The 26,920-nt window shown below is 40.6% G+C and overlaps 1 protein-coding gene and 1 long non-coding RNA gene across 3 annotated transcripts; both read left to right on the forward strand.

Moving 5' to 3' along the window:
• The first annotated feature begins 1,527 nt into the window (after nucleotides 1-1,527).
• Nucleotides 1,528-26,790, forward strand: LOC144987397 (SLAM family member 5). Its single transcript, XM_078936759.1, has 6 exons — nucleotides 1,528-1,635; nucleotides 6,576-6,869; nucleotides 7,262-7,531; nucleotides 19,130-19,243; nucleotides 19,711-19,757; nucleotides 25,780-26,790. Exons 1-6 carry the CDS (start codon nucleotides 1,560-1,562, stop codon nucleotides 25,795-25,797), a joined length of 819 nt encoding a protein of 272 aa, XP_078792885.1. The 5' UTR covers nucleotides 1,528-1,559; the 3' UTR covers nucleotides 25,798-26,790.
• Nucleotides 20,346-22,941, forward strand: LOC144987398 (uncharacterized). 2 transcript variants are annotated; one of them, XR_013651279.1, is made up of 5 exons: nucleotides 20,346-20,847; nucleotides 21,112-21,195; nucleotides 21,563-21,731; nucleotides 21,804-21,934; nucleotides 22,111-22,941. It is a non-coding gene; the product is annotated as an uncharacterized LOC144987398 (long non-coding RNA). The 2 variants fall into 2 exon arrangements; XR_013651278.1 differs by lacking the exon at nucleotides 21,112-21,195 and having other exon boundaries at nucleotides 20,354-20,847.
• Nucleotides 26,791-26,920: the final 130 nt, after the last annotated feature.

Raw genomic sequence — 26,920 nt, forward strand, 5'->3', positions numbered from 1 at the left:
AAGTAATTCAAAAGCAAGAAGGGGACAATGATTCTTTACAGTGACTTGGTCTAAAAGAAGCAAAACTACTTGACACAAACTCTTATCCTCCTTGACAAAGCTAAACCCTGCCCTTGCAGGAGTAAAAGAGGTATTATCAACCCAGCAGGGATTCATTGCTGTTGCCCTGGTTAGCTTTGCATCCAGGTGTCGACAGGGAGTAAAGGTGACCTCTAAACGGGGACGCACCCAATAAGAGGTCAATGCCACATTCATGAAATCAAGAGGGAGGCAGCGAAGACACACACACACTTTATTAAACACCTTATGAAGATTTTGATACACTGTAGGAACCATAGACTAATATAGGAAGGACTTCTGGCTAGAATGAGGACTGTGAGGTGAGGACGCTGCTTGGAGACAGCATGATAAGCACTTTGGTCCTTTGAAAAAGGTAGAAAATTACCATACGAGTATATGGCATTTACCATTTATGACCTTTGTATGTGTTCTTATGTTGTGTTATGCTGTGTTATGTTTGATCTCAAGTCAGACGAGACGACCTGCTGAATTTAGACCTGCTGAATTTAAGTAGATTTTTAATCAGAGAAAGAGAAACTATCCAGGATTCCCTCAGCAGCATGGAGTTTTTAGTTTAGCGGATCTAGCATATATAACTCATTGGGTCGGAAAACTTTTTGTGGTATTAATATAAAAACACTAGATTATGTGAATGCATATACTGTAAGTTTTGGTAGGATATTTACTTATGGTGTTGCACAATATTTCCTTTTATTACACAAAATAATTTTTGGAGTAATCTCAGGTACTTGACTTAGTTCTTTATGTTTTAATAACACTTGGAAAGTTTTTATATTTTTTACACTTTAATATAATTACAATTGTTTTTACAATATAATTAAAAAAGTTAGATTTTCAAATAGGGAAGTAAAAAATAAAAGATAATTTATTATTGGTAGTTCTGGCTAATGAATCACTATTTTGATTTTTGTTGGCTATTTTTAGATGACTTTTTGGATAGAAAACCATGACTATCTAGGAGCACTGACGGATATTAATGTGAAATGATTTGTTTTTATTCATTAATTTCAAGTTGTTGCATGAATAGTTAGCATAATTGTGTGAGAGGCTGTAAAAATATGAAAAGACAAAAGAAATAAAGCAAGACATTTGTTGCCATCCTTCCAAAAGTGCTGGAAAACAGACACAATAGGAAAAAGAGCAAAATCAATGACATTGACAAGTCAAGGATAAGAAATTTGACAGAGAAAAAAGGAAAGGCAAAGTGACAGACAAAAAAATGGCTAATGCGAAACGTTTCTTACTTTTCTTGTTCATGCCACTCTATAAGGTTAAGCTACTGTTTTGTTATATCATTCAAGTAGTTTTGCTTCTTTTACCTTCTTTAGTAAAACCTGACAAAATAAAAAAAAAGACACAAGATCATCATTTGTTCCTAGTAGGAAGTGAATTAGTGCATTTTTAGTGCCTTTTTTTCTAGTTGGTTTTGAAGAAACACACCAGAAGAGGAAGCAGAAATCGTTGCTATCCCCCCTGCAATGGCTGCCTGTCGCCCTCTTTGTCTGAGTTACTTTTCCTCAAGCGTTTTGCTGCTTCTCTGGCTCTGCCACCCCGGTGAGTTTTTACACTTATTCATGCAGTTCTACCTTAAACTTCTCAGCTCTGTCACATTTATATATTTAGTACAGTGATGAACTACATCTTTTTCCTATCTTTAGAACGTCTTGACATGCACTTGGCTCAGGGCTTACACTTTCAGATGTGTGGGTGTTTACTGCAAAATTATTTCAAAACTAGTACAATGCTGTATAAAAACTCTTAAACTCCTAAATGGATTTAATACCCAACTGTCCAAAAGTCCTTTTTATCACCCCACAAACGCGTGGAAAGAGCATTTTTTGTTACAAATGCATTTCCTTTACTGTTTTGGTGTTTCTGTTCACTAATGGAAAAACTTCAGAATGCCTGACATGTCAGCAGATTTCCTACCGCATCTTCAGGTAAAATAAAAGAAGGATCGTTAAGTTTCTGTTACTTCCCTTTTTTATAGAATGTAATAACTCTTGAGTAATTGACTGTTTCTGCTGATGCCTCTCAGAATGTACCAGTGCTTCTGCAGAGTGCAAGCATGGCTGCAGGTCTTTAATGTAATAGTTGTCCCAGCTTTAGAAAGCCTTATATTATAAAGGTTATAGAAGGACATCAAAATATGTCTGTCTCTGATTCTACAAGTTGTATCACTTCAAAAGATGGTAGAGATCTGTTATGTTCATCATAGACACGTATCAGCTGTGAGAGACTGAACGTAAAACATACAAAGAATCAAGGAAATCACATTGTATGACTTTAAAGGATGTATTTGTTTAAAGGTACAGAAAATAAGTATTTAAGCCGTTACTTCTTCCTTAAGAAGCTCTTAAATCATACACTTGTTACCTGTTTTAATAGAATTGGTCATTTGTATAAATGTACATGTCCACTGTTACCACTTGTCTAGGGCGGAGGGGGGAGGGGAACAAAAATAAAGACCCGAGGGTGGGGGAACAGACCACAGTCCACCCCCACCACCCCCATAGAAATGAAGATGCCTCATTTGAAAGCCATCATCCTACAATCGCAATCCAGAGCACCTGAAACTAAACAAAAAGAATTTATCCAACAAACAGAACTCTCACTCCATAAAGACATAAAGATAATTCACGTCTGCTGCCTCTCTTTTAACAAACGTCAAATTTACTGCTCAACACCAAGGACAAGATTGTAGACCTTAGCAAGACTGGAATGAACCAATCTCAAATAAGCAATGAAAAGAAATCAACTGTTTGATGATAGTTAGAAAATGACCGAAATACGAGATGAGTGAGAATCTACCTCCACCTGGGACTCTGAAGAAGATTTCACCTGGTGGGTACAATTATCCTGAGAACGATGAGAAAACAGCCCAGAACCACACGGGGTACCTGATCAATGCCCGAAAGGGAGCTGGGACCACAGGAACAAAGGTTATTATGGAAACACCACAGCTTTCTGTTCCTCTTGAGCGATATGTCTTAAACTTAAACTCCAATGACAATGTTAGTTTTTGCGTGTGTGTTTTTAACACGTAATTGTGGTATTTTTCTGATGGAGGACAAATATAAAGAAAATTAAGAATAAAATCGCGTTTTTGAGCATCTCTTTATGGATCCTGCTGTGAATCAAGAGCAGATGAAAAAATGCTGTTTGAAAAAACTGGTAGCTTTTAGGTAGAAGCTGCATTGGGCGGATCACAAGCCCCCTGCTCTGCTTCATTCTGATCCATCCACTTGTAGGCGACTAGATCCATCTTCATTTTCCTTGTCTGAGCTGGCATGTGGCACAAACTTGTACAGCTGAAGAACTCCAATTTTACTTCCTATTTTTGTTGCACCACTAATGTTAGCTTGGGGTTGTGAGATGCTGTAAGCTAGAGGCAGAGAATGTAAACAGATGGAGGATGAAAAATAGAAGTGGGCTTACTCTGCGCCAACAGTCCAGTTCACAATTCAGGGGCAAATTTCTAATGAAATCCTGCTGCTTTGCAGAAACTTTGTCCTGGAAAATTAAACTGTTTTTTGGCTTTGGCTAAAATGGCATAATGATAATTAAACGACCACTGGGAACACTTTTACAAAATTTAAAAGATGATCGGAGTGGGACTTTAACACTTGTGCTATCTTAGATGACCCCACCCTTACATTGACGTGTTCTCCCTACCATGACAAAGGTGGATAAAGGTGGAAAGATTTCATGTAATCCATGGACACCAGTGAAGATCACAAATCATTGAAGAAAAAAGGTTCAGCGCACTGTCTTGTGGGGTCTAGATGACCCCACTCCCAATGTTAAAGTGCCTAGGATAGCACAAGGGTTAAGAAATGATGTCCAGATAACATTTTTGGAATCATTCTTGATGAAAGAGTCTTCACACATATGTCAGACACTTTTTTTACTGCGTCGTTGTACTGATGTCACTGGTTAAAACAAGAACTGTGAAGGAGCTGTAAAAGCAGAAGCAGTGTTATCTACCAGAAAATGTGTTGTTTACTAGCAGGTCTTTATTTGCATCGCCTTTCTCACCTCCATCAGAATCTGGGTTTTTTCAGGTTTTGCTTCCATCCATTTCCTGTAGAAACGTATTGCCTTGATGGCCGTGCGTAAAGGCCAGCTATCAGCTACTTAGCAGAGGTCGGCCTGGTTAGTCCTGGGATAAAAGATTCCCTAAGACAAGCAGGTGCTATAAACACTGCAAACACATTGGAGCATTATCCAATGCTAGAATGAAAAAAAAAAAAAAAACTCAGCATTCTTATTAAACAAAAGCAAACAGCAAAGCTATAATTGATTTGAAAATGTTAAATATATTTCTTTGCCGCACGGTTGTGTGGTGGTTAGCACTCTTGCTTTACAGTGACAAGGTTCAAGTCCAGAATAGGTCCCTTCAATGTTTACAAGTTCTCATCGTGCTTTTGTGGTTTTTCTCTGAGCACCTGTTCTTCTCCTCACAGTCCAAAACATGACTCATTTGTTGACCGGTGGTGACATGAAGCCTCTGCAGACATTTAGGTCTCTCTTGGTTTCATGGTTCCTTTCTTGAGGCTTCAAATGAACATGAGAGACCCCTGCTGGTGTCTGATGATAAAACCAAAAATGTTTTAAAGCTTTATTGCATTTAAAGCAGGCTTTGTTTGGACTTTAATTTTTACCTTACATGTAAAAAAACGGCTTATTTAGTAAGTTGGTACTTACTAAATACTTATAATAATGGTGGTTATTTACTATGACAAAGTAAAAGATCTAAAGAAGGGAGTTGAAATGTGCAGTAATGTTGTGGACCCAAAAAAGTGTTGAAAACATAAATAGTAGTTTGGATTTAAGAAAAGTTGAATTCTTAAAACTAATCTTAAAAATATGAGATGTGTCAGTGTTTGTGGAGTGGTGGAAGTTTGGTGGAATTGACAGCAAGTTGGTGAAGTTTCTCAATTAGTCAGGTGACATCTTGAAATTGATACTTACCAAAAAGTACCATCCTTGAAATTTATATTATAAAGTAATCTTGATTTAAGTATAGCAAGTAGACCAAATATGTAGTGTACTAGGAAGTATATGAACAGAATACTTCTTCAGACCAAATGGGAACATTTAAAGTTTACAATATTTAGATAGCATGTAAAAAATAAACATCAAGTATACTAAGTATACATAAGTAGTAAGGTGGTAGACTAAGTATACTTTGGTAAACTTAAAAAGGAGTCATTGCATTTGGACTTAAACGTCTTAATTAAAATGTTTCACAGCTCATCCAAGTGGCTTCATCACTCGGCCATTAACCCTTACACAAACTGTATACATTATTAATGTGATAATTGATAAAAAAAAATGACTATTCCAGCTGCAGATGATTGGTTTTTGGTGCATTATCTACATCTTATACCATGGTCCGGTTGAATACTCGATTCTGATTGGCTACTGGGTGTGCGTTAAAACCTGATAACCGCACGGTGAAAAAAGAAGTTCCGGTCACCTAGCTTAAATGTTTTGTATCACTGCGCCGGCTTCTTTAAAACAACCTTTTGCTTCGCGTCTGACAGTTCAGACTTCCACGGTGTACGTTAAAAAGTAATAACGCACACTTCGTCGGCCATGAACCCTTACGTGACTGGAGGCCCATTTCTAGCAACCATCACTCCAGTGTTCTAATGGTACAATGTGTTTGCTCATAGTGTCAGAAATGCTAACAGATGATTAGAAAACCCTTGTTGTTAGCACAGCTAAAAACAGTTTGGGGGTTAGAGCTGCTATAAAACGGATCTTCCTTTGAGTAAGTTGAGTATCTGCAGAATCACATTTGTGGGTCAATTAAATCCTCAAAATAGCCAGAGAAGAGAACTTTCATGTGAAACTAGACAGTTTGTTGTTCTTAGAGATGAATTTCATGTGAAACTTTACAGTCTACTGCTGTTCTTAGAAATGAAGGCTATTCCATGAGAAAAATTGTCAAGAAACTGAACATTTCCATCAACCTTCAATGTTGACACTGACGTTTTACGAGTACTATTTAATGAAGCAGTCAGTTGAGGGCCTGTGAGGCGTCTATTTCTCAAACTGGAGACTCTAATGTACTTCTATTCTTGCTCAGTTGTGCAGCGGGGCCTCCCACTTTCTGTTCTACTCTGGTTAGAGCCTGTTTGTGCTGTTCTCTGAAGAGAGTAGAAAACATCTTTGAGAGAAAGAATGTATTTCTGATTAATTTAAGTTATCTTCTCTGAAAAAAAATAGTGCTCTTCTTAAAAAAATTGGAACATTTCTAAGTGACCCCAAACTTTTGAGCAGTAGTTTAAGTGACCCAAATATGAATAAAAAAAAAACTTGTATTCAATGACTTATGCCTCTATTTCAGAACAAATATAACAAATAAAATGTATGTATTAATTTTTAACATGTCCTTTTTTCTCATTCATGGTTATTTCTTTCATCAGAGGATCTGTTTTAAATCTCTTCATTCTCTCTTTATGTTTCTGCTTCTTGTTTTTCAGGTTTGGTTTCCTTGAAGACTATTTACAAAAAAGTTGGAGACTCAGTGGAGATTTCATCAGAGCTTCCAACTGAAGGAGTTGATAAAGCAAGGTGGAAATATGAAAATCAAGATGTTGCAGACAGACGTCGCAACATTACTAACCACAAATTTGGCAACAGATTAAACTTCAACACCACCACCCTCAGTTTAACTCTAACAAAGCTAACTCTTCAAGATTCTGGGAATTTCAGTTTTATTTCTCAACAGAACAACAAACAAAGGAAAACTGTCGTCGTTACTCTTCAGGTTTATGGTAAACCCTTGTTTTTCTTTCTAGTTCTTTATGAAACTCTATAGTTTTTGCAGTTACTGCAAAGTAAGAATGCAAGATCTTTTTTACATAACAATAATTTCTCAAAAGTTTCAAATAAGGAAATGTTTAAAACGTAAACAGTAGAGCCAATTTTCAGATATTAAAATAATGTTTAATGCTTGAAGTCCTCAGACTTTATCTAAACTTACTGACTTTTAATTTCTATGTAAAGTCTATGTAAAGTCATACCTTTCATTTGATCTTATAAACATAAACATAAAATCAAACTACAAACAGCTAAAGTTGTAATGCTTACCAGGGTTTTAGAGACTATGGATGCAATGAAATCTTGTGTTTTCTATTGTTTTCTTTTCTCTCCTGTCTGTCCTCAGAGTCCATAACTGAAGACCCCATTCTGACTTCCACACACGTTTTTAGTGATTCCAATCAATTCTGCACAGTTTTAGTGACCTGCAGTTTAAAGTCCACCAACAATGTCCACTACGAGTTGATTGTTGGGAATCAAACCTACGATGGCTCCAGTCTGCAGCAAAACATCAGGAAGCAGGGAGAAGGGCAGAAGTTCACATGCACAGCCTCCAACTATGTCAGTAATAGAACAGGATCCATAACTGCCACGTGTCCGGACTATTTAACTGGAGGTACGTTCACACACTATTGATGAACAGCAGGTATTGTTCATTTTTTTTAATTATGACTTTTTGGATTAGTCACAATCAGAACTCTGTTCAATTTAAATAGCACTTTGGATCAGAACACAGTTGGATCAGACTGCAGTTGTCTGGACTCTGTAATGCTAATGAGTCTCTAATGCTACGTTCACACCGGGAATGTGATGCACATTCCTGAACACACATTTAGGTCATGCTGTTCACACTGGACTACCCGATACTAGAGCATGTTTGCCACCTATAGTTGGAAGAGGCTTGGTGTGAAATGTTAAAGTGATGCAAATCTGCTGAATCTTGCTCTAAGGCTTTTTAAAATATAAAAGAATTTGATCAAAAATCCAAACGTGTACAGAATGTAAATTTTAAAGTATGTAAACCATAATGTCTGGAATCTGGAATGAAGGCCTAAATGAAGCTTAATTAAAACACTAGGGCAGGGGTGGCAGACAAGTTTTACACAAAGAACCGTAATTTTTAACTATGAGAGTCAAAGAGTCACACCACGCCCTGCCAATAATAATAATAACAATAATGGCTTAGATTTATCTGTGTATTTTCTTGGTGCTCAAAGTTCTTACAATGTGTCCATTATTCATTCACTCCTCTTTCATACTTGGTGATGATAAGCTACTGATGTAGTCTCAGCTGCCCCGGGGCAGGCTGACAGAGGCGTGGCTGTCGGTTCACGCCTACGGTCCCTCTGACCATCACCGGGATCATTCATACACATTCACACACCAGTTGAGCTGCACTGGAGGCAGGGAGGGTGAAGTGTCTTGTGCCAAGGACACAACGACAGCTGGCTGGGGGGAACGGGGAGCGATGCTTTGATCATTGGACGACACGCTCTACCACCGGAGCCACTGCGCTGTATTCATTTTGATGGCAGCCTTCAGATTTACGCCCCGCAAAGATGGAAAGTGGGATGGATTGCTTTTTTGAATGTGCACTTTGAAAAGCTTCAACTTGTTAATAAAGGAGAATACACTTTGTGTGAAATCAGGAAGAGTCTTTAATTTCCCCTGCAGGTCCAGGTTTAGTTTATCCAGGTTTGAAAGCATGACCGCCATAAAGCCAAATCCAGAAGCCAGTTGGGTCTGAAATCATGGGATACCCTTTGTCCCTTTCTGCCGTGAACAATTTTAATGCTTCCAAAAGCTCAGAAAAACATGACAGCACTCTACCTCTTGAGAGCCATCTCACAGAGCAGTGGCAGGTCACCATGCAAGTCTGCGTAAAGTCCAGCAATGAGATTTTTGAACTGCCAGTGATTAAGGGTTTGCGTACGGATGTGCGGGGCTGGTGAGCATGAAGTACCCAAAATGCAGAGACGGGAGGCACACGGTTCCAGGGCAAGGGGTTTATTAACGTAACAAAAAGCACTGCAGAGCAGTGAAACCTAAACAAAACTCACTGTGGGCATAGCATGAACACATGGCAGAAGACAAGAGGAGGGCAGAGACAGGACTTATTTACAGACAGGACTGACAAGACACAGGTGACAACGATCAGGAGAGATTGGAACCAGGGAAGTAAATCTCAAAACCATGACATAACAGTAAACCTTTCCAAATAAAACAGGAAACAGAACTCAAACATGACAGAAACAAGACGGAAAGCAAAAATCAATACAAAGAAACCCAAACCATGACAGGATGTAGTTCACAATCTCTATCGCAGGTTTCATGACGTGGTCTAAATTAAGTGTTTTGGACACGAGGTGTTAGGTTTTAATGCACGTGCACGTTAAAACATACCAGTAAAACATGCATGTTAGTGCGTGTTTAAAAAAAGGCAGTGGAAGCACAACTGAGTTGGTTGTGATTTATTTTTTCATTCATCAATCAGCATCCCAAAATCCTTGTCCTTTGTAGCTGGGCCAAATTTCTATCAAACACGCCAGGTTCCCTTTTGTCATTGTCAGAGTCTGTCTCGTTGCCGTGCGACTCCTCGTAAATGATGTTGGCTTTTCTGCACTTCGAAAGCAGTGCAAGCAGACACGTTAGCCTGAGCTTCTTCAATCCATTCACAAAGTGTGGCGTAACTCGCCCAGCGCTGTGTCCCAGTAAAAGGAGCGGAAGATGAACAGCTTTTCATTGTAATCAGCTGGTCGTTGCTGCGCAACTGTAGTTCTCGCCTGAATGGCAAGATGGCCCCGTTTCATCAAACGAAAGCACCAAGACCTCCTTGAATATGTTCAGTTTTCTTTTCCTCTGCCAGCATTACTGCCTTCAGTCAAGTTGGTCTCGGGCCACCTGGTATTAAGGTAAAAATGTGTCTAAAAGGACGAGCTCATAGATTTGATATGAGAACTTGTAAAATAATTTGTGAAAACTTGTTCACCATAAATCTGCATCTGTGTGTAAAAATCTTCTGCTCTGAACTAAAAAATTCCCATTTGCATGTGTTCATTCAGAGTTACAACGTCAAATCTGTGATTACAACTGCTTAAATGTGCTTCTGCGTGAATCTGCTGGCGCAAATCACAAGTGCGCTACAACTGCGCTCTGACTTCTGACACATTCTTAAAAGATGGAACATTAAAGATGGAATTTCTCACAAATTGTTGATTGTAGCATGAATATGCTGATGCGTTTTCATTACCAGCTCATATAAATGTAGACATTTATACAGAATGATGTTTTCACGGAGGTTACACTTTGTTGACGGTCCCTTGGCAGCCGTGCCGCTGGTGCAGTGTCTGCATGTACAGCTCGATTTCTCATTAAAACGCAGGAAATGCTTTCCTTTTCTTTAGAAATGTATTTATAGTTCCCTCTCTGTGTTAATACAAAAGGATTGAGATACTTTCTATGAAATTTGAACGTTTATCAGAAGAGTTATTGAGCAGGAAGTCCGAATCTGTGAAGCTCTTTCTAACTTTACCAAGTTCTCCGAGTCCTGCACTCTGATTGTTTTTTTTTTTTTTTTTTTTTTTTTTTTTTTTTTTTCTAACTTGTCCTGTCCAACAGCTAGGCAGACAGATGAGAGCTGAGGGCCTCTTGGGTTGGACATATTTTACTTTAACAAGAGGGGTTATTAATCTTCAGACAAACCAAAGGTATGTCTGAATAAACCCCTTTTGTAATTGAGGCCAAACTTTATTAATTTCAAACATGTCTGAAAATCTTTGGTGTTGGACCGGACGGAAAAGGAAAGAGGGGAAGAAGAAAGAGGGACGTTAGAGAGAGGGGGGGTAGGGGGTGATAATAGGAGGGGAAGGGGGATAAGACCATGAAGCAGCATAAAGCAACAAGTTTACTGGTTGTTAATCATTATGGTAAGGTTCAAATGTAAAAAAAAAACAAAAAAAAAGGGCGGAGCCTGTCCACACACACACTCAAATGTTATAAACACACTTGTTAGTTGCAAAAATGTCCACCTGTCGACATGTACACAAAACAGATAGTGTTCACACGCATACTTATGCCTTAAAACCAACTAGTGTGAAATATTTCAGTCATTCAGTCTGTTGAGCTGACACCTGTGCTCAGGTGAGTGTTTATGTTCTTCTAAAATGGATGGTGGAACGTGAAAAGAAGGAGGGAGAGTGCCCAGCCATCCCCACCCCAAGACCCCCACCGCACCAGCAGCGGCAGCCGGACTCCCCCCAACACCACACGGGAACCGGCAGGGAACAACCGCCGCCCGGGCGACCAAGCCCGCCACCCAGGCCAGGGCCAGCAGGGCCGCCGCAAGGCCCCCAGAGCCAGAGAGCAGGGAGGCACGGAGGGAAAGAGGGCGCCGCCCCAGCCCAACCAGGAGAGCAGCCCCCCCGCCGCGCCGGGAGAACCCAACGCAGGGCCCCACCGGAGAAGGACGCCCACAGCCCCAGACGAGCACCCCACCACCACCCAGGAGTTCCGGGCATCCCCCCGCCCCAACCCCAGGTACGGGCCAGGACCCCCCAAGGGAGACCCACTCCGCACTCCAGGCAGCCATCCGCCCGGCCAACGGTTGGCCCAGGGAGGAGCGAGGCAGGGGCCCGCCGCCCCCGCCCAGGAGGGGGGAACCCCGGGGAAAAAAGAGGGCCCACAAGGGGTGTTGTAAATATGGCCCGACCAGGCTCGGCCACAGTTGGAAATTTGGCGGGGCCCAGCACTCAGGAGCAAGGACCAGAACCCACCCCCCAGGGACACGAACACCCCCGGCTCAGATGTAATGTGAACCCCCCCACCGCGCGGAGAGAGCACCGCCGGGCCCAGGAAGCCAGCACCCCGGGGACACAGCCGCCGTTGCAAAGGGGCCCGTACCCCCCACCAGGGAAGAGGCAGGGGACAGATGGTCCTAGGTCCCACCTTCCTTGCAAAATGTGTGTGCGTGTATGTGTGTTTGAGAGAGTGTGTGTGTGCATGTGTGTGTGTTTATGTTGGGATGTATATATTGAGGGGGGAGGGGTGTGTGTACTAAGGGGGGTGCGGTTAAAATTGGCGGGTAGGGCACTAAGGGGACGTCTCCTGATTACTCACAGTGACGTCCCCTCACCCTCCCCACCAAGGGGCCCTAAATGTCTAAGGTGCGGTTAAAATTGGCGGGTAGGGTGCTAGGAGGACATCCGCTGCTTGCTGGCAGTGATGTCCAAGCACCCCCCCTACCAAGGGCCCTACATGTCTAAGGTGCAAATAAAACTGAAAGAGGGGGGGCCCACTCCATACGGCAACCACAGGAGGGGGGTCACTGCCTAGTGAACCCCCCCCCCCAAGGCTCATCGCAGGCTAAGCCCCCCACCCCCTCACCCTATTATGAGGTTATATGAGGAAGGGGGTAAGTTGGGGACAGATGATAGACTGTCCCCCGGTGGTCAAACAGCCGTCCCCCGCCCCCCCCCCCCCAGCAAGGGGGCCAGGCCCACCCAGCCCCGGGGCCCCACCCCCGGAGGCGCAGACACCCCAGGCCCAGCACCACCACCCCCACACAGAGAGAGGGGAGCCAGAAAGCGCCGGCCCCCCCCGGAGCAAGCCCAGGCCCCCACCCCCAAACGCCGGCCCTAGAAGAGCTCTGGTCAGGCCTCGACGGGACCGAGGCAGCCAACCGGCCGGGGAAACCGCCGATGGCCTCAGCGGAGACCCCGACCCGTCAACCCCCCCTGCCCCGTACCAATAGGGCCCCCCCCCTCCCCCAGAATGCCCCCCCACAGGACAGGGCCGACAAGACCCCCACCCCACCCCCAGACCCCGCAGCCGAAGCGGATGACACCCAGAGCGACCGGGGGCCCCAAGAGGGTTGTCCCGTCCCGCCCCAGAGCCAGGGAAGGGCCGATCCCAGCCCCAGGTGTAGACGGGAAGCCCATCCAGCGCCGCTGGGCCCCCCCCCCCGAGCAGCGCCCCCCGCCAACCCCCCCCAGCACAGGCAAAGGGACCACCCCCCCAAGCCAAGCCAGACCACCACCCCACCCCCCCCACCACGCACCCCCACACCCAAGCCCAGAGGACCACGCAGCGCCCCAGGCCGCCCCACCCAGGCGCCGGACCCGACCCCCCGACCAACGGAGCCCCCACCACCCCCGGCCAGGCACCGGAGGCCCCGACCCCCACCCCGGCCCACGGCAGAAGGGCAAGGAGCAGCGACGACCATGCCCCCCCCACCCCCTAAGTCACGGAGTTAGCTATGGGAGACCAGAGAGACCGAATTCTTTCAAAGTTACTTGAACTTTGGGCTGACATTTTTTCCAAGCTGATATGATCAAGCAGCAGATTTCTGTGTTGACTTATATTTATATTTTTTTTGCTTTTCCAATTTATTAAAATAGTTTTTTTAGCAATGCAAAGAGTTATGAAAATGATAGAGCCTAATCCTCCTTCTACATCGATGGCACTCATGTCACCAAGCACACAAAGTGACGGTGAAGCTGTGATTGAAACCTTAAGCCAGACTGATAGATCGGCACATACCTGCTGCCAGAGAGCCTGGACAGGCGTGCAGAACCATAGTGCATGCATGTAATTGTCGGGTAGATTACTGTCACAGTGCTGACAAATGTCTGAGTTACTGAGACCCATCTTGAACATCCTCTGTCCAGTGTAGTAAATTCTGTGAAGAGTTTTGAAATGGATTAGCTGCAGATTTGGTTTTTTTGTCATTTTAAAGGTGTTTAGACAAAGTTCTGACCAAAAACTTTCATCTGTGCTGATGCTCAAATCCGCATCCCATTTTGTTGTCGGAAGTGAAATATTGTTATCTAAATTACATAAAAGTTTGTATATTTTGGAGAGAGTTTTATTCATTGAGAAATTGATCAGAGTGGTAACTACATCTGGTAGCTTTAAATCGTTGTCTCTGTATTTAAACTTTTTAGTAATAATTGATTTAAGTTGCTGATATTCCAAGAAGTTATATATTCCATGTTTGTCTTGAAGTTCCTGGGGAGTTATGAATCTTCTATCAATAATTATGTGCTCTAGTTGTTTTATGCCCCCTGCTTGCCAATCTGGGAAGTGGATAATTTTTTTGTTTATGAGGATGTCTGGGTTGTTCCAGATGGGTGTCATTTTGCACGGTTGAATTGATGATTTTGATATTTTGAGAAATTCCCACCAGGCTGTTAAAGTGGCATTTATATTAATACTTTTGAAACAATCCTGTTTTTTAACTATTTGACTAATAAATGGAAGATCTGACAGGTTGATCTTTCCACATAACGCCTGTTCCAAGTCTAACCATGAGTTGGTTTCTGGATTATTTTTTAACCATTTTAAGATGTATTGTAATCTATTTGCAAGAAAGTAATTGTGGAAGTTAGGTAATTCTAAGCCTCCACAGCTTCTTGCAGATTTTAAAGTTTTTAGACTAATTCTTGCAGGTTTATTGTTCCATAGAAAGCTTGATATGGATGAGTCTAATGTTTTGAACCATTTTAATGGCGGTTGTGTGGGAATCATTGAGAAGAGATAATTAACTTTGGGTAAGATTTTCATTTTAACCGTGGCTACCTTGCCCATAAGGGACAAAGGCAGGTTGGTCCAGCGTGTTAGGTCGTCCTGTATGTTTTTCAGTAATGGGGTGTAGTTTAGCAGCACCAGTTCTGATATTTTGGGGGAAAAATAAATACCTAGATATTTTATATTGCCTGATTTAACTGGTATTGTGAGTCCTTGCTCCGCATTACTGTTCAGTGGTAATAAAACAGATTTATTCCAATTAATGGAATAGTCTGATATAGAAGAGAATTCATTAATGATTGTTGCCGTTTCATTTACAGAATGTATATTACTTAAAAACAGTAATATGTCATCTGCATAGAGACTAATTTTATGATGGCTGTGTTTGGTTTTAATTCCTTTAATACTCTCATTCTGTCTTATTGCTGCAGCTAGAGGCTCGATAAATATTGCAAAAAGCGAGGGGGAGAGTGGGCAACCCTGTCTAGTTCCTCTTCCAAGAAAAAACCTGTTGGAAGTCTGTTTATTAGTTCTAACTGATGCATTGGGGTTGTGATATAATATTTTGATCCAATTGATGAATGATTCTCCAAACCCAAACTTATGGAGGGCAGCAATGAGGAACTTCCAATTTACTCTATCAAAGGCTTTTTCAGCATCCAGTGATAGTATAGTCATTTCCTGGTTTTTGATGGTGGCAAAGTCTATTATGTTAACGAGTCTGCGGACATTGTCATCCGAGTGTCTGCCTTTGATGAATCCAGTTTGATCAAAGTCAATTATGTGAGGAGTGACTTTTTCTATTCTCTGTGCTAGTGCTTTGCAGATAATTTTTACATCTGCATTAATTAAAGAAATGGGGCGATAGCTTGAAGGACTCGTGGGGTCTTTGTCTGGTTTTAGAAGAAGGATAATGTTGGCAGAGTTCATGTTAGGTGGTAGAGATTGGCTTTCATTGATAAATTTTACCGTTTTATAAAACGTTGGTGCCAGTTGTTCCCAGAATTCCTTATAAAACTCTGCAGGAAAGCCGTCAGGCCCTGGTGCTTTACCATTAGGCATAAGTAACAGAGCTTCATGAAGCTCAGACAACGAGAGCGGAGAGTCTAAATTTGTGATTTGATCTTCGTTTAACTTGGGCAGGTTTATATTGTTGAGAAATGAGTTGATGCTTTGTTCTGATGGATTGATCTGTGGAGTGTATAAGTTTTGATAAAAGTCTTTAAACGCATTATTAATTTTTACCGGGTCATGGGTGACATTCCCTGTTTGGTCCATAATCGAAGTGATTGTTGATTTTTCTTTATTAATTTTAAGCTGATTAGCTAGAAATTTGCCAGATTTATTTGAGTTTTCATATCTTTCCAGTCGAAGCCTTTGTATCTGGAATTGTGTTTGTTTATTGATGATGTCATTTAACTGCAGTTTTAAATTTTTCAGGTCGCCCAGTATGTGTTCCTGTGCAGAAGCAGCATAAGCAGTCTCCAGAGTTTTTATTTTATTTCCTAATTCTAATAAATCTGCTTTCTCCTTGCGTTTTTTATGCGTTGAATAAGAGATGATTTTCCCTCTCATGACTGCTTTTGCTGCTTCCCAAAGAATACTTGGTGATATTTCAGAAGTATCGTTGAATTCTAAGAAGGTTGCCCACTCTTTTTTAAAGAATTCAATAAATTCCTGGTCTTTTAACAGAGACGTATTAAACCTCCAGGTTGAACCCGAGGGTCTGGGTACTTCCCTTGAAATAGTAACAGAAACTGGTGCATGGTCACTGATAATAATTGGATGAATGTTGGAACTTTTAATTTCTTTCAAAAGGGAGTTACTGACTAATAAATAATCTAAACGAGATTGTGAATGGTGAACTGGAGAAAAAAAGGTGAACCCCTTAGTGCTTGGATGACATGAGCGCCAAGCGTCGCAGAGACCCAGATCATTCATGTACTGCTTTAGAATACTTGCAGACTGCCATGTACGCTGGTTTGCTGCTGTGCTGAGTCTGTCAAGTTCAGGGTCCAAAACAAGGTTGACGTCTCCTCCTATAATGATTGTGGAGTCAGAGTGAACTGAGAGTGAGGTGAAGAATCTGTGAAAGAAGGAAGAGTCGTCAACATTCGGGCCATAGATGCTGGCGATGCAAAAGTCTTTATTCTGAATGGATATATTAATGATTACAAATCTGCCTTCTGGGTCAGTAACTGTATCCTTATGAGTAAATGTAACATTTTTATTAATCAAAACTGCAACCCCTCTTTGTTTGGAGTTGAAACTGGCAGAATACATAGCTGGATACTGGGAACAGCACAGGAGTTGACCAGCTGATAAAGATAAATGGGTCTCCTGCAGCAGAGCTATATCTGCTTTAAGATCATTCAGGTGATTTAACACTTTCAATCTCTTTGAAAGATTGAAAGTGTTGAGATTTCTGCACTCTGATTGGTTGACTCCCCCCTCCTCTGACCCTCCCTCCCCCCTAGTTCCAATAGTGGACACAGCTTTAACTGGGATAGTGATGATTGTGTCTTTTGTGGAAATGATGTAAAAACTGTGAAACATCTTTTCTTTGAATGTTTGCATATAAAAGAGTTTTGGTCTTCTTTTCATAATTGGCTCAAATCTAAAAATATCATCATTAACCGTTTAAATTGGAATACAATTAAAATTCGATTACAATTAATTGACAAAAATCTGGATTTTCTGATTAATGTACTAATTTCTAAGCATTTTATACATACTTGTAAATTCTTAAAGGTGAAACCTCACATTAATGGATTACTAAACCGTCTCAAAGTAATCTTTAAATCTTTACATTACATGAATCATAAGAATGCCCAGACATTGTGTAATTTATTTGATCTATTTAAACTTGTGTAATAGCCCCTTATTTTTATTTATTTATTTTTTTAAGTTATATTTGTTTTCACATTTGGTTTTTGTCTACCTTTATCTCAGCATTGATATTGTTATCATTGACAGAAATGCCGCGATTGTTTGTTAAATTGTTCCTTCAATAAAAAAAAATTTAAAAAACTATCGGACGCTGATCAGTTTTGACACAAGTTTCTTGCAAGGAATGTGTCAGAATTCAGAGTGCAGTTGAAGTGCACTTGTGATTTGCACCAGCAGATTCACGCAAACCCAGAAGCACATTAAAGCAGTTGTAATCACAGAATTGACGTTGTAACTCTGAATGAACACATGCAAATGGAAATTTCTCAGTTCACAGCAGAAGATTTTTACACACAGATGCAGATTTTTGGTGCACAAGTTTTCACATTCTATTTTACAAGTTCTCATATCAAATCTACAAGCTCGTCCATTTAGACAGATTATTAACTTCAGTCCTCGCTTTATTTCCATGAAAACTCAGCTGCGTCATCTTGTCTTGTTAGAGTTTGTTTTCCACCATCCCACAGTTGTGAAACATGGATTCATTCATCTTGATTTCTCTCACAGCTTTTCATTTCCTCCGCGTAGCTGATAGCTTGCAGTTTAAACTGAGTTTGAGAAACGTGTCTCTTTGCATTGTCAGGGTTTCCGAAAAGATGTTGATCTGCATTATGCACATACCTGCACTTTGTACTATTTGGGGGGTGGGGGATGTCTTCTTTTACGTCCCCACTTCTCTCCTTACCGTTCTCATGCTGTCCTCTCCTAGGTCCTCTTTACCAACAACACATTAGGTGCACCGCAATATAGTCGTCTGGTCGTGAAAATACGCTATATAGAAAATATGGCAAGTTGTATGCTGACACGTCTCTGTAGCATTGAGTGGCAGACGAGAACCGTACAATTGGACCGGCAGATATGGTGGATCCCCTATTCAAGAAGTGGGACCGGAGGTTGTGTTCTAAATAAGTGGGAATCACCCTCCTCAGCCTCCCTGGAAAAGTCTATGCCAGGGTACTGGAGAGGAAAGTTCCTCGAAACTCAGATCCAAGAGCAACAGTGCAGTTTTCCTCCTGGTCATGGAACAGTGGAACTTAGAGGAGGCGTTCGACTGCGTCCCCCATGGTGTCCTGTGGAGGGTGCTCTTGGAGTATGGGGTCTGGGGAGCCTTACTTAGTGCTGTCTGGTCTGTGTGTGACTGGAGCAGGAGCTTGGTTTGCATAGCCAGTACAGTAAGCACTGCTACACTTTAGCACTGGTTCTGTTTATAATCTTTATGGACAGAATTTCTAGGTGCAGCCAGGGCCCTGAGGGGGTCTGGTTTGGAGACCACAGGATTTATTCTCAGCTCTTTACAGATGATGTTGTCCTGTTTGCTTCATCAAGAGCAGGACCTCCAGCATGCATTGGGGCGGTTTGCAGCCAAGTGTGAAGTGGCTGGGATGAGGGTCGGCACCTCTAAATCTGAAGCCATGGTTCTTAAAAAAAAGGTTTTCATGTACATAGTTTGTTATTTGTCTTCTCCGTTCTTGTTTTCACACAGAAAAGTACCAATACGAATACCAAAAAGAACCCCTAATTTTTACTAATAAAAATAGGCTATCGTGTTGTTATCAGCTTGTTCAGCTGCTGGACAGGACAAGTTAGAAAAAATAGGCTATTATACTGAACACATTGTTGTTTACTGGTGTTACATTTTTGAACCACGACTTGTCGGTAAATACTCCTTATAAATGATAGATATACAGTAGAAACATACATTTGTAGATGTATTCTTATGATTTTCTTTGTTTTTTCACAGAAGTTTCACATGCTCAGCTGAACCTGCTGGTGATTGGGGCAGCTTTTAAAGCAGGTCTGCTGATCATAATTCCTGTTGTATTGGTTGCTTGTTGCTGCAAACAAAAGCAGGAAGGTAAAAGATCAATGAAAACATCCGTTGTTGTTTTTTTTCCTCTCTGTTACTGTGACTTGTTTCAGTTCTTGTTGTTTTTTTTCCTCTCTGTTACTGTGACTTGTTTCAGTTCTTGTTGTTTTTTTTCCTCTCTGTTACTGTGACTTGTTTCAGTTCTTGTTGTTTTTTTTCCTCTCTGTTACTGTGACTTGTTTCAGTTCTTGTTGTTTTTTTTCCTCTCTGTTACTGTGACTTGTTTCAGTTCTTGTTGTTTTTTTTCCTCTCTGTTACTGTGACTTGTTTCAGTTCTTGTTGTTTTTTTTTCCTCTCTGTTACTGTGACTTGTTTCAGTTCTTGTTGTTTTTTTTCCTCTCTGTTACTGTGACTTGTTTCAGTTCTTGTTGTTTTTTTTCCTCTCTGTTACTGTGACTTGTTTCAGTGCCTGCAGCGCCCACACCAACAAGCTAAATGTGTTTGTTTGTCTGCAGGCAGCAACTCAACTGAATACTGTGTACCTGATGTGACTGACCATCACGTAAGTCCCCTCCCTTTTTTTCACTTCCCATAAGAACTTTTTGTCAGGATGTGAAAGAAGGTTTGAAAATCTCTCACAGCTTCTGTCTGCATGCAAATTTACAGATTAACACCAGCCAGGCTTCATGCTCGTTGTAATGTGAGGGACAGGCTCCACTTACCTAACATAAGTTCAGGTGCTCTTGCACATCAATGACACACGTAACATATTTAGTATTTTGTTCACATATGCTTTTATTTCTTTGAGCTCACTTCCTGTAGGTGTGGCTGTGAGTGCACACACGGATACATCCAAGAGGCCCAGAGGCTGAGATTGGTTGCCGGGGCGATCTCTGAGCTAAAGTCAAGGGGGGAATGGATCCTTGTTTAATTTGTTACATTTTGGTTGACTTATTTTGTTATTTGTAGTTTATGGAGTGATATTTCTGCCACCATGTTGCACACAAAGCTTTCTAAGTTGAACACAAAACTTTCTAAGTTTTTTGCTCAAAAATCTTTTTTTGCTCAAAAAATTTTTTTTTTGCTTTCAAAAACGTTTTTTGCATTTGCAAAACACATTTTTTTACGTGCGTTGTGTCAAATCTTGCTTTTGTCTTATCTTTGATTTTGCTGACTACTTTGAGCGCGACTTAGCGTGATATGACTGCCACTGGCATCGCCAAAAAGAAATTCGCATGCGTTGTGTGTCATCTCACTTTTTTCCTATCTTTGCTAAGTTAAGTTTCGGTTTGACGTCACCAAGCTGCCATCAAACAGCTGCTGATTGGTCCAGATTCTAACCAATCAAATCCCCATATGAATCTAACATGGGCTGTGTCCGAATTACCGCCCTAACCCCTATATAGTGCACTATATAGTGCGGTCGCCATTTTGTAGTGCTGTCCGAATCTACAGTTCAAAAATCATGTGCACTAGAAATTTCCCAGAATTCTCTACGAAAAACCAGTGTGGATCGATGCTCACTCGATCGGCGAATATTGCCCAGAATGCACTGCGTTCATACCAGAATGCATTGCGTGTGACCCACAATACACTGCGTTTGTATTATTCAAAGATGGCGGACGGTTGCGCTAGAAAGAGAACTTAAAAATGTAAGTATATTTAAAAGTATCTTGTATATGTTGTAAAATATATTTGTAAATACGTAAGATGATGTGTTTAATATGTTATATTCCTCAATCGACTATCTACATTGTTTTGAAGCTCATCAATTTCGGTAATGCTAAAGCTAACGCTAGCGCGAATTAGCATTGAAGGCTAAAAACAAACGCTGTTGATAGTACATCAAAAAGCAGTGAGTTCTAACCGTAGTAATAAGTTATTAACACATTTTTAAAATGTGTTTATATATGTAGGGACTGACGAGGATAAGGAAAATCTGATCCATCTGTGGATGGAGAAAGCCTGTTTGTTATCAGGCAAGCTCGTGCCGGATGGAAGTAAGACACTTGATCAGATTTGTATTTATTTATCATTAAACTGTAATCGTTGTCATGTTGGGGTAAAGGTTGTTGTTGAAAGAGGAGAGGAGGAAAGAGCACGAAGGGACAAAGAGTGACAGGAGAGTCTGTTAAGCTTACCTGAGTTTAAAATATTGTTCACAAAATGTAACGTCGTCATTGTTTTTGCAATTTGTTTAATAAATGCAGGAACAAAAATGAATTATTTACATGTATTATTTAAATCTGAGCCATTTTTAACAATCTCAAAATAATTTTCATATAAATATCAAATGTACATATTTACATTTTCGTTTCATGTTAACATTTATTTTCATACATCTTAACAATAATCCTGGTCTTCTAGAGTCATGTGTGTCACAGTTGGAGCTGAAAGGGAAGCAGAGATTTGTCCTCGCAGACAGACGCCACTTTACCCGTCCTACTGGTTCAACATCTGTGGCTCCAAGCAGTCCCCTTCGCTGATGCACAGATTGTGCAGAACTGAACTTCAGGCAATGATTTTCATTGCAAAGGTTGGTTTTACTTCCAGTGCCCCCAGAAATATTGCTCTCCTCCTCATTTGCCAAATGCTCTCTCCACCACAGAGTGTGCCTTGGCGTGGTGCTGGTTGTAACGGGCCTGAACCGCATTCCTCATGGGTTCCCTGTAGGGTGTCAGCAGCGTGATGGGATGAGCAATGCAGGGATACCCACCATCACCCAAAAGGATCCTTCAGGTGGGTAATGTTTTATTTACATAAATTGGGCTTTTACGTAGAACCTGTGAACTGTGGACTGATCCTTGATTCCCAACAAAAATATCTCTAAATTTGGCTTAGAGTCACATACAGCCTGCAGTTGAATGGAATAAAAAAAGCTTCCTGTTAAAATAACAAGCTGCATTTTCTTTTAGGGCCTTTATTCTTATGTGGCAGCCATCGATGCTCCCCACGACCTTTTGGAAGGTGGAAGACCAAGCGAGCTGCTATAAAACCAGAGGTGACTAATGGCAGTTCATTCCCACTGGATGCTGGGTGACCCTGCTCATCAGCTGGAGGATGCGGTCTGCCGTCCTGTGGACAACGTCGCTTACAGTGGACCGTGGCATGTCAAAGGCTCTGGTGACCACACCGTATGATGTGCCACATGCCAGCCAGAAAAGAAACACCAGGACCTCAGTCTCCTGTACACCCCCCCAGAGTGTGAGGAACCCGAAGCTGCTCCACCAGATGCTCGATGGTCCTGCGGGTCAACCGATCTGCGGGTCTGCCGGTCTGGTCTTGTGTCGGACTGACCGTCAGCGTGAAGGGCCACAGACACCTTTATGTTGGCAAAGCAGTAGAGACGTGGAAGACCCTGTAAAATGGAACAATAATTATTTCATTGAGAAAATTAAATCTGATTTTTTTTAATGTTTCATTTTATTCTGATGTCTTGCATTTTAGTTTATGACGTATTTATAAATGCTGGAAAATCTCGTGGGTTTTTTTGGCTGGGTTTTTGGATTTTTATATAAATATTTAAAAATTAAAGTATTTTTGTTTAAAACAAGTGATATGGATTGACTCTGAATAAAAAATACTAAACTTTGATCTCACAAGTGTTTCATGTAGTTAGACTATACAGTTCATAGTCCAGTGTTGAAAAAGAATGTTAAAAACTCTTACCCAGCTGACAGTTTAACCTTGAGCACAATTAGTAACAAATGCTTAAATTGAACTAATAAAAAAAACTTTAAGTTTAACTCACAAGTTGTTCATGTCTGGCCAGGGCATCCAGAGTAAATCTTCTGAGACGTCTGCTTCTCCTTGCCGTCCTGTGATGGTGCATATCTGCTCATTTTTGGTTTGATCCCATGAAAAACGGTGGAATTATTGCCAGGAACACGGACAGATTCATATATAAAGCTATTTTCAGTAAGGTAGAAGAGAAAACTACAGAAAAAAAATGCCTCCTCGCAAGAGCCCGTAAATCGTTCAGCGGCACAAAAATAAATATTGCCATGGAGTAATAACATGGGGGTTTATTTATCAACAAATACATAAAATCACCACCAATGTGTTTGTAATTTTATTATTTATAAATCAGCCACATTTTCCATGATCAGAACACAGCAGATTCATAAATAGTCTTCATAAAATGTTCATATTTATTATATTTTTAATTTGACAAATGGGTGTCATTCTCCGCGTTAAATAGAAGTAGTTCCCCTCCAGACCAGGTGGTGGCGGTAATGCGCCACTTTGTTTCCGTGCCAAGCGCCATTTGAAAACACCCGAAAGAGAAAACTAGTGAGCACGGGTGTCCGAATTGCTTTGAAAATTCAGAGAACTATATAGAGAACTATATAGTGCCGCACTATATAGGGTTTTAGTAGTTAGGGGTTAGGGCGGTAATTCGGACACAGCCATGGTGTCTGCTGCCGAGGCTCAGAGGCTGAACCAGCTCTTTTTACGCTCATTTTTGGATGAAGACGTTTTCATTTTTTAAATAATTCAGAATAATTCGTACTTTCTTTTTTTTTTAGCATTCGTTCATTTGTATGAAGTCAGTTTTGTGAATTTATGGCTGAGGATCTCCTGAAACTGTAAAGTTTATCTGCTGACATTAAATCAACAGGTCTGTTTGATCTGTGAATCCTGCAGAGCAAAATATTAGTGAAAAGTGTGATTTTCTTTAAGGTCTGTTTGTTAAAACAAAACAATAAAAAATTTAAAGCACATATTATTTTATGCTGCACACGTGTTTGGGATCAGATGAACAGCAGTAATAAGCAGAAGAATGATGGCTCACCACAGGAGACTCAATGCATTTATCAGAAGAAGCATTTTTAACTTTTATGTAAATTTTCACCAGTGTCTCATGTTTTAGAACTTGTGAGCGTTTGTCCAAAGTTTTAAAATATTATTCATCAAAAATGCTATTTTCTCTTAATATTTCAAAAATTATTTATTAAAATAAAACAAAAGTTCAGATACAAATCTTAAAAAGTTTAACGCTATCCGGCTGGATGGAGTCGGAGCTCGGACGTTTTTTTTTTTTTTTGCTGCAGACGTTTTAAACACGTTGGTCTCTACACAGACATGAATACATACTAAACTCTGTTTTATTTTAGGTGCTTTGCTGCTTCTTCTGGGTTTTACTCTGAGACAAACGGGCCAGAGTGGTTGAAAACGGCAGAACCCTGTATGAACAGAACCGACACAAAATGCAAAGTCAATGTCAGCCTCGGAGCACCGTCAATATGAGACAGAGACACTTGATTGGTTAGAATCTGGACCAATCAGCAGCTGTTTGATGGCAGCTTGGTCACATCAAACCGAAACTTAACTTAGCAAAGATAGGAAAAAGGTGAGATGACACACAACGGATGCGAATTTCTTTTTGGCGATGCCAGTGGCAGTCATATCATGCTAAGTCGCGCTCAAAGTAGTCAGCAAAATCAAAGATAGGACAAAAGCGAGATTTGACACAACGCACGTAAAAAAATGTGTTTTGCAAACGCAAAAAACGTTTTTGAAAGCAAAAAAAAAAAATTTGAGCAAAAAAAAAAAATTTTGAGCAAAAAACTTAGAAAGTTTTGTGTTCAACTTAGAAAGTTTTGTGTGCAACATGGTGGCAGAAATATCACTCCATAGTAGTTTAGTTAAAATGTGTTAAATTTAAAGTGCAAGAGCAATCTGTGTCCTTTTAGCTGTTTTGGTCATTTAGGTTTAGGTTTTTGTGAATTCACTCAGGTTTGGGTTCGTTTTTTAGTATTTAAGTACTTCCTTGTTTGAAAAGGCTTGTTGGTTGATGGTCATGTTCGCTGTAAGAACCAGTTTAAAAAAAGGAAACATTAAAATACAGAATTTTGGCCATTTGGGATGCCTTATTGTTTTCAAGAACAGTACAATGAGCCCAAAAGTTTTATAATGATAGAACTCAAAAGTAGAAACCAAGTAGTAGTCAAGTCAGCTTAAAACCTATAAGTTGATTCAACTTTGACTTCATATCTTTATTGGACTAAAACATTGTGAGTAAATGAAACCTTGGTGTCAAAACTTTTAAGTGAAGAGATGTGATTACGTCATAACGTACGTCCATGAACGTTATGACATGAAGTCAGCCACATACAGAGTCAATTCTTTAAGATGCGGTGCGGAGCGGTTAGTCCTCCTGCCTCAGAGCGGAAAACCCCAGTTAAGGCCTGTAACAGAACACGTTTCTGTGTGGAGTCTGCATGTTGGGACTCTGGCTTCCTCCCACCATAGATCTGGCAGCCCCACGACCCCAAGAGGATTGTGTTTGAGTAAAAAGTTGTAGATTAAATTTAGTTAAAGAGTTAAGTGTCAACTCAAACATTCTAAGTTCTAATTAACTTATAATTTTTAAGTAAGATAACTTTGAAAATATTATATAATCAGTTTCCTCATAAATGTTGAGTTCACTGAATCTATTCGGGTTTACAGTGCATGCAAACTGAGTTGATTGCCTTTAGTTTACTCACCTTTTAAGGTGTATGCTAACCATGCAGGGCTGTAGTAACTATTTCTACTTTTTCCACTTTATTGATAACAGTCAATGTCTCTGTCATCAACAGGGAGCTGAAGAAGAATGAAGAAAAACTGGGCTGCCTGCTTTTCTATCCTGGAACTCCAAGAGTGCCACCTGGATTTAGACTTCTTGAAGATGAGAAACTCCTGAGGAACTCAGCTTCTGACTCTTTCTGCAGCTGCTGAACAAGACTAACAAACTGTAAAAAATGTCTTTACATTTGAAATGATTTCTAAATTGTATTTGAGTCCACACAAGGATTTGGGTCACTGTAACAACTTTTCTAAACAAGTTTCATGGACAGACACAACAACACTCACAGATGTACATGAACACACACAGCTGTTTGGATTTTTGTCTTTTGATTCTGTAATAACTATCAATACTGCAGCCATCTTCTTCTCTTAGGGTGTATTCAGACTGAAAAAGTCTGTTGGTCCGGACCGAGTCCACTTAATTTGGTCTGGATCCAGTCCTGAACCTTCCTTTTGGTCTGGATTCACACTGCCTTTAACCGGACATTTCTATTTTGAACCAAAGCTTGTAAACAAAAGCACTTGACTGAAGATCTCTTCATTGTGTTTGTTTGTGTTCATTGGATCATAAAAATGAATTTCAAATGAAATAATTCTAAAATGTTTTCCTACTTTTAAACATTTTAAATGTTTATTGTTTCAAACACAATGCTTGCAGCTTTCTAGCATCTGTCTGTGTTGCATTCTGGGATCAGTGTTTAGCATTACAGTAACAACAATCAAAAGTCACACAAACTGCAGCTCAATCAGCACAGAACTTCATATTTTAAAATAACCTAAAAATCTACACAGATTTTCAAATTAAAAGTCTCCAAAAAGGTGCAACTATCACATGTATGTTTTTGGAAACATACTTGATGATGCATGTTCTCCACTTGAGTGATCGTGGTAAATTAGAATATTATAAACTCTTTGTTCCCTGTATAACAATAGAATAATGATACTATAACAAAGATAAACTGTATAATGTTATTTTAATCTCTATGTTTCCTCTGCTGTATAATAAATAACATGATATGTGAGCAGTGTTCAGGAGTGTGGCTGTCTGTCATCCAGCTGTCAGCGCCACCATGTGGTCAAATTCTTGCAGTGTCTCCTTGTTTTTCCATTGTTGCAGTGTTGCTGTGTTGTGTTGACAGAGTTTTTGTCTTT

The sequence above is a fragment of the Oryzias latipes genome, chromosome 18, assembly GCF_053564925.1.
Source record: "Oryzias latipes strain Hd-rR chromosome 18, Olatipes_Hd-rR_3.1".
Taxonomy (NCBI): domain Eukaryota; kingdom Metazoa; phylum Chordata; class Actinopteri; order Beloniformes; family Adrianichthyidae; genus Oryzias; species Oryzias latipes.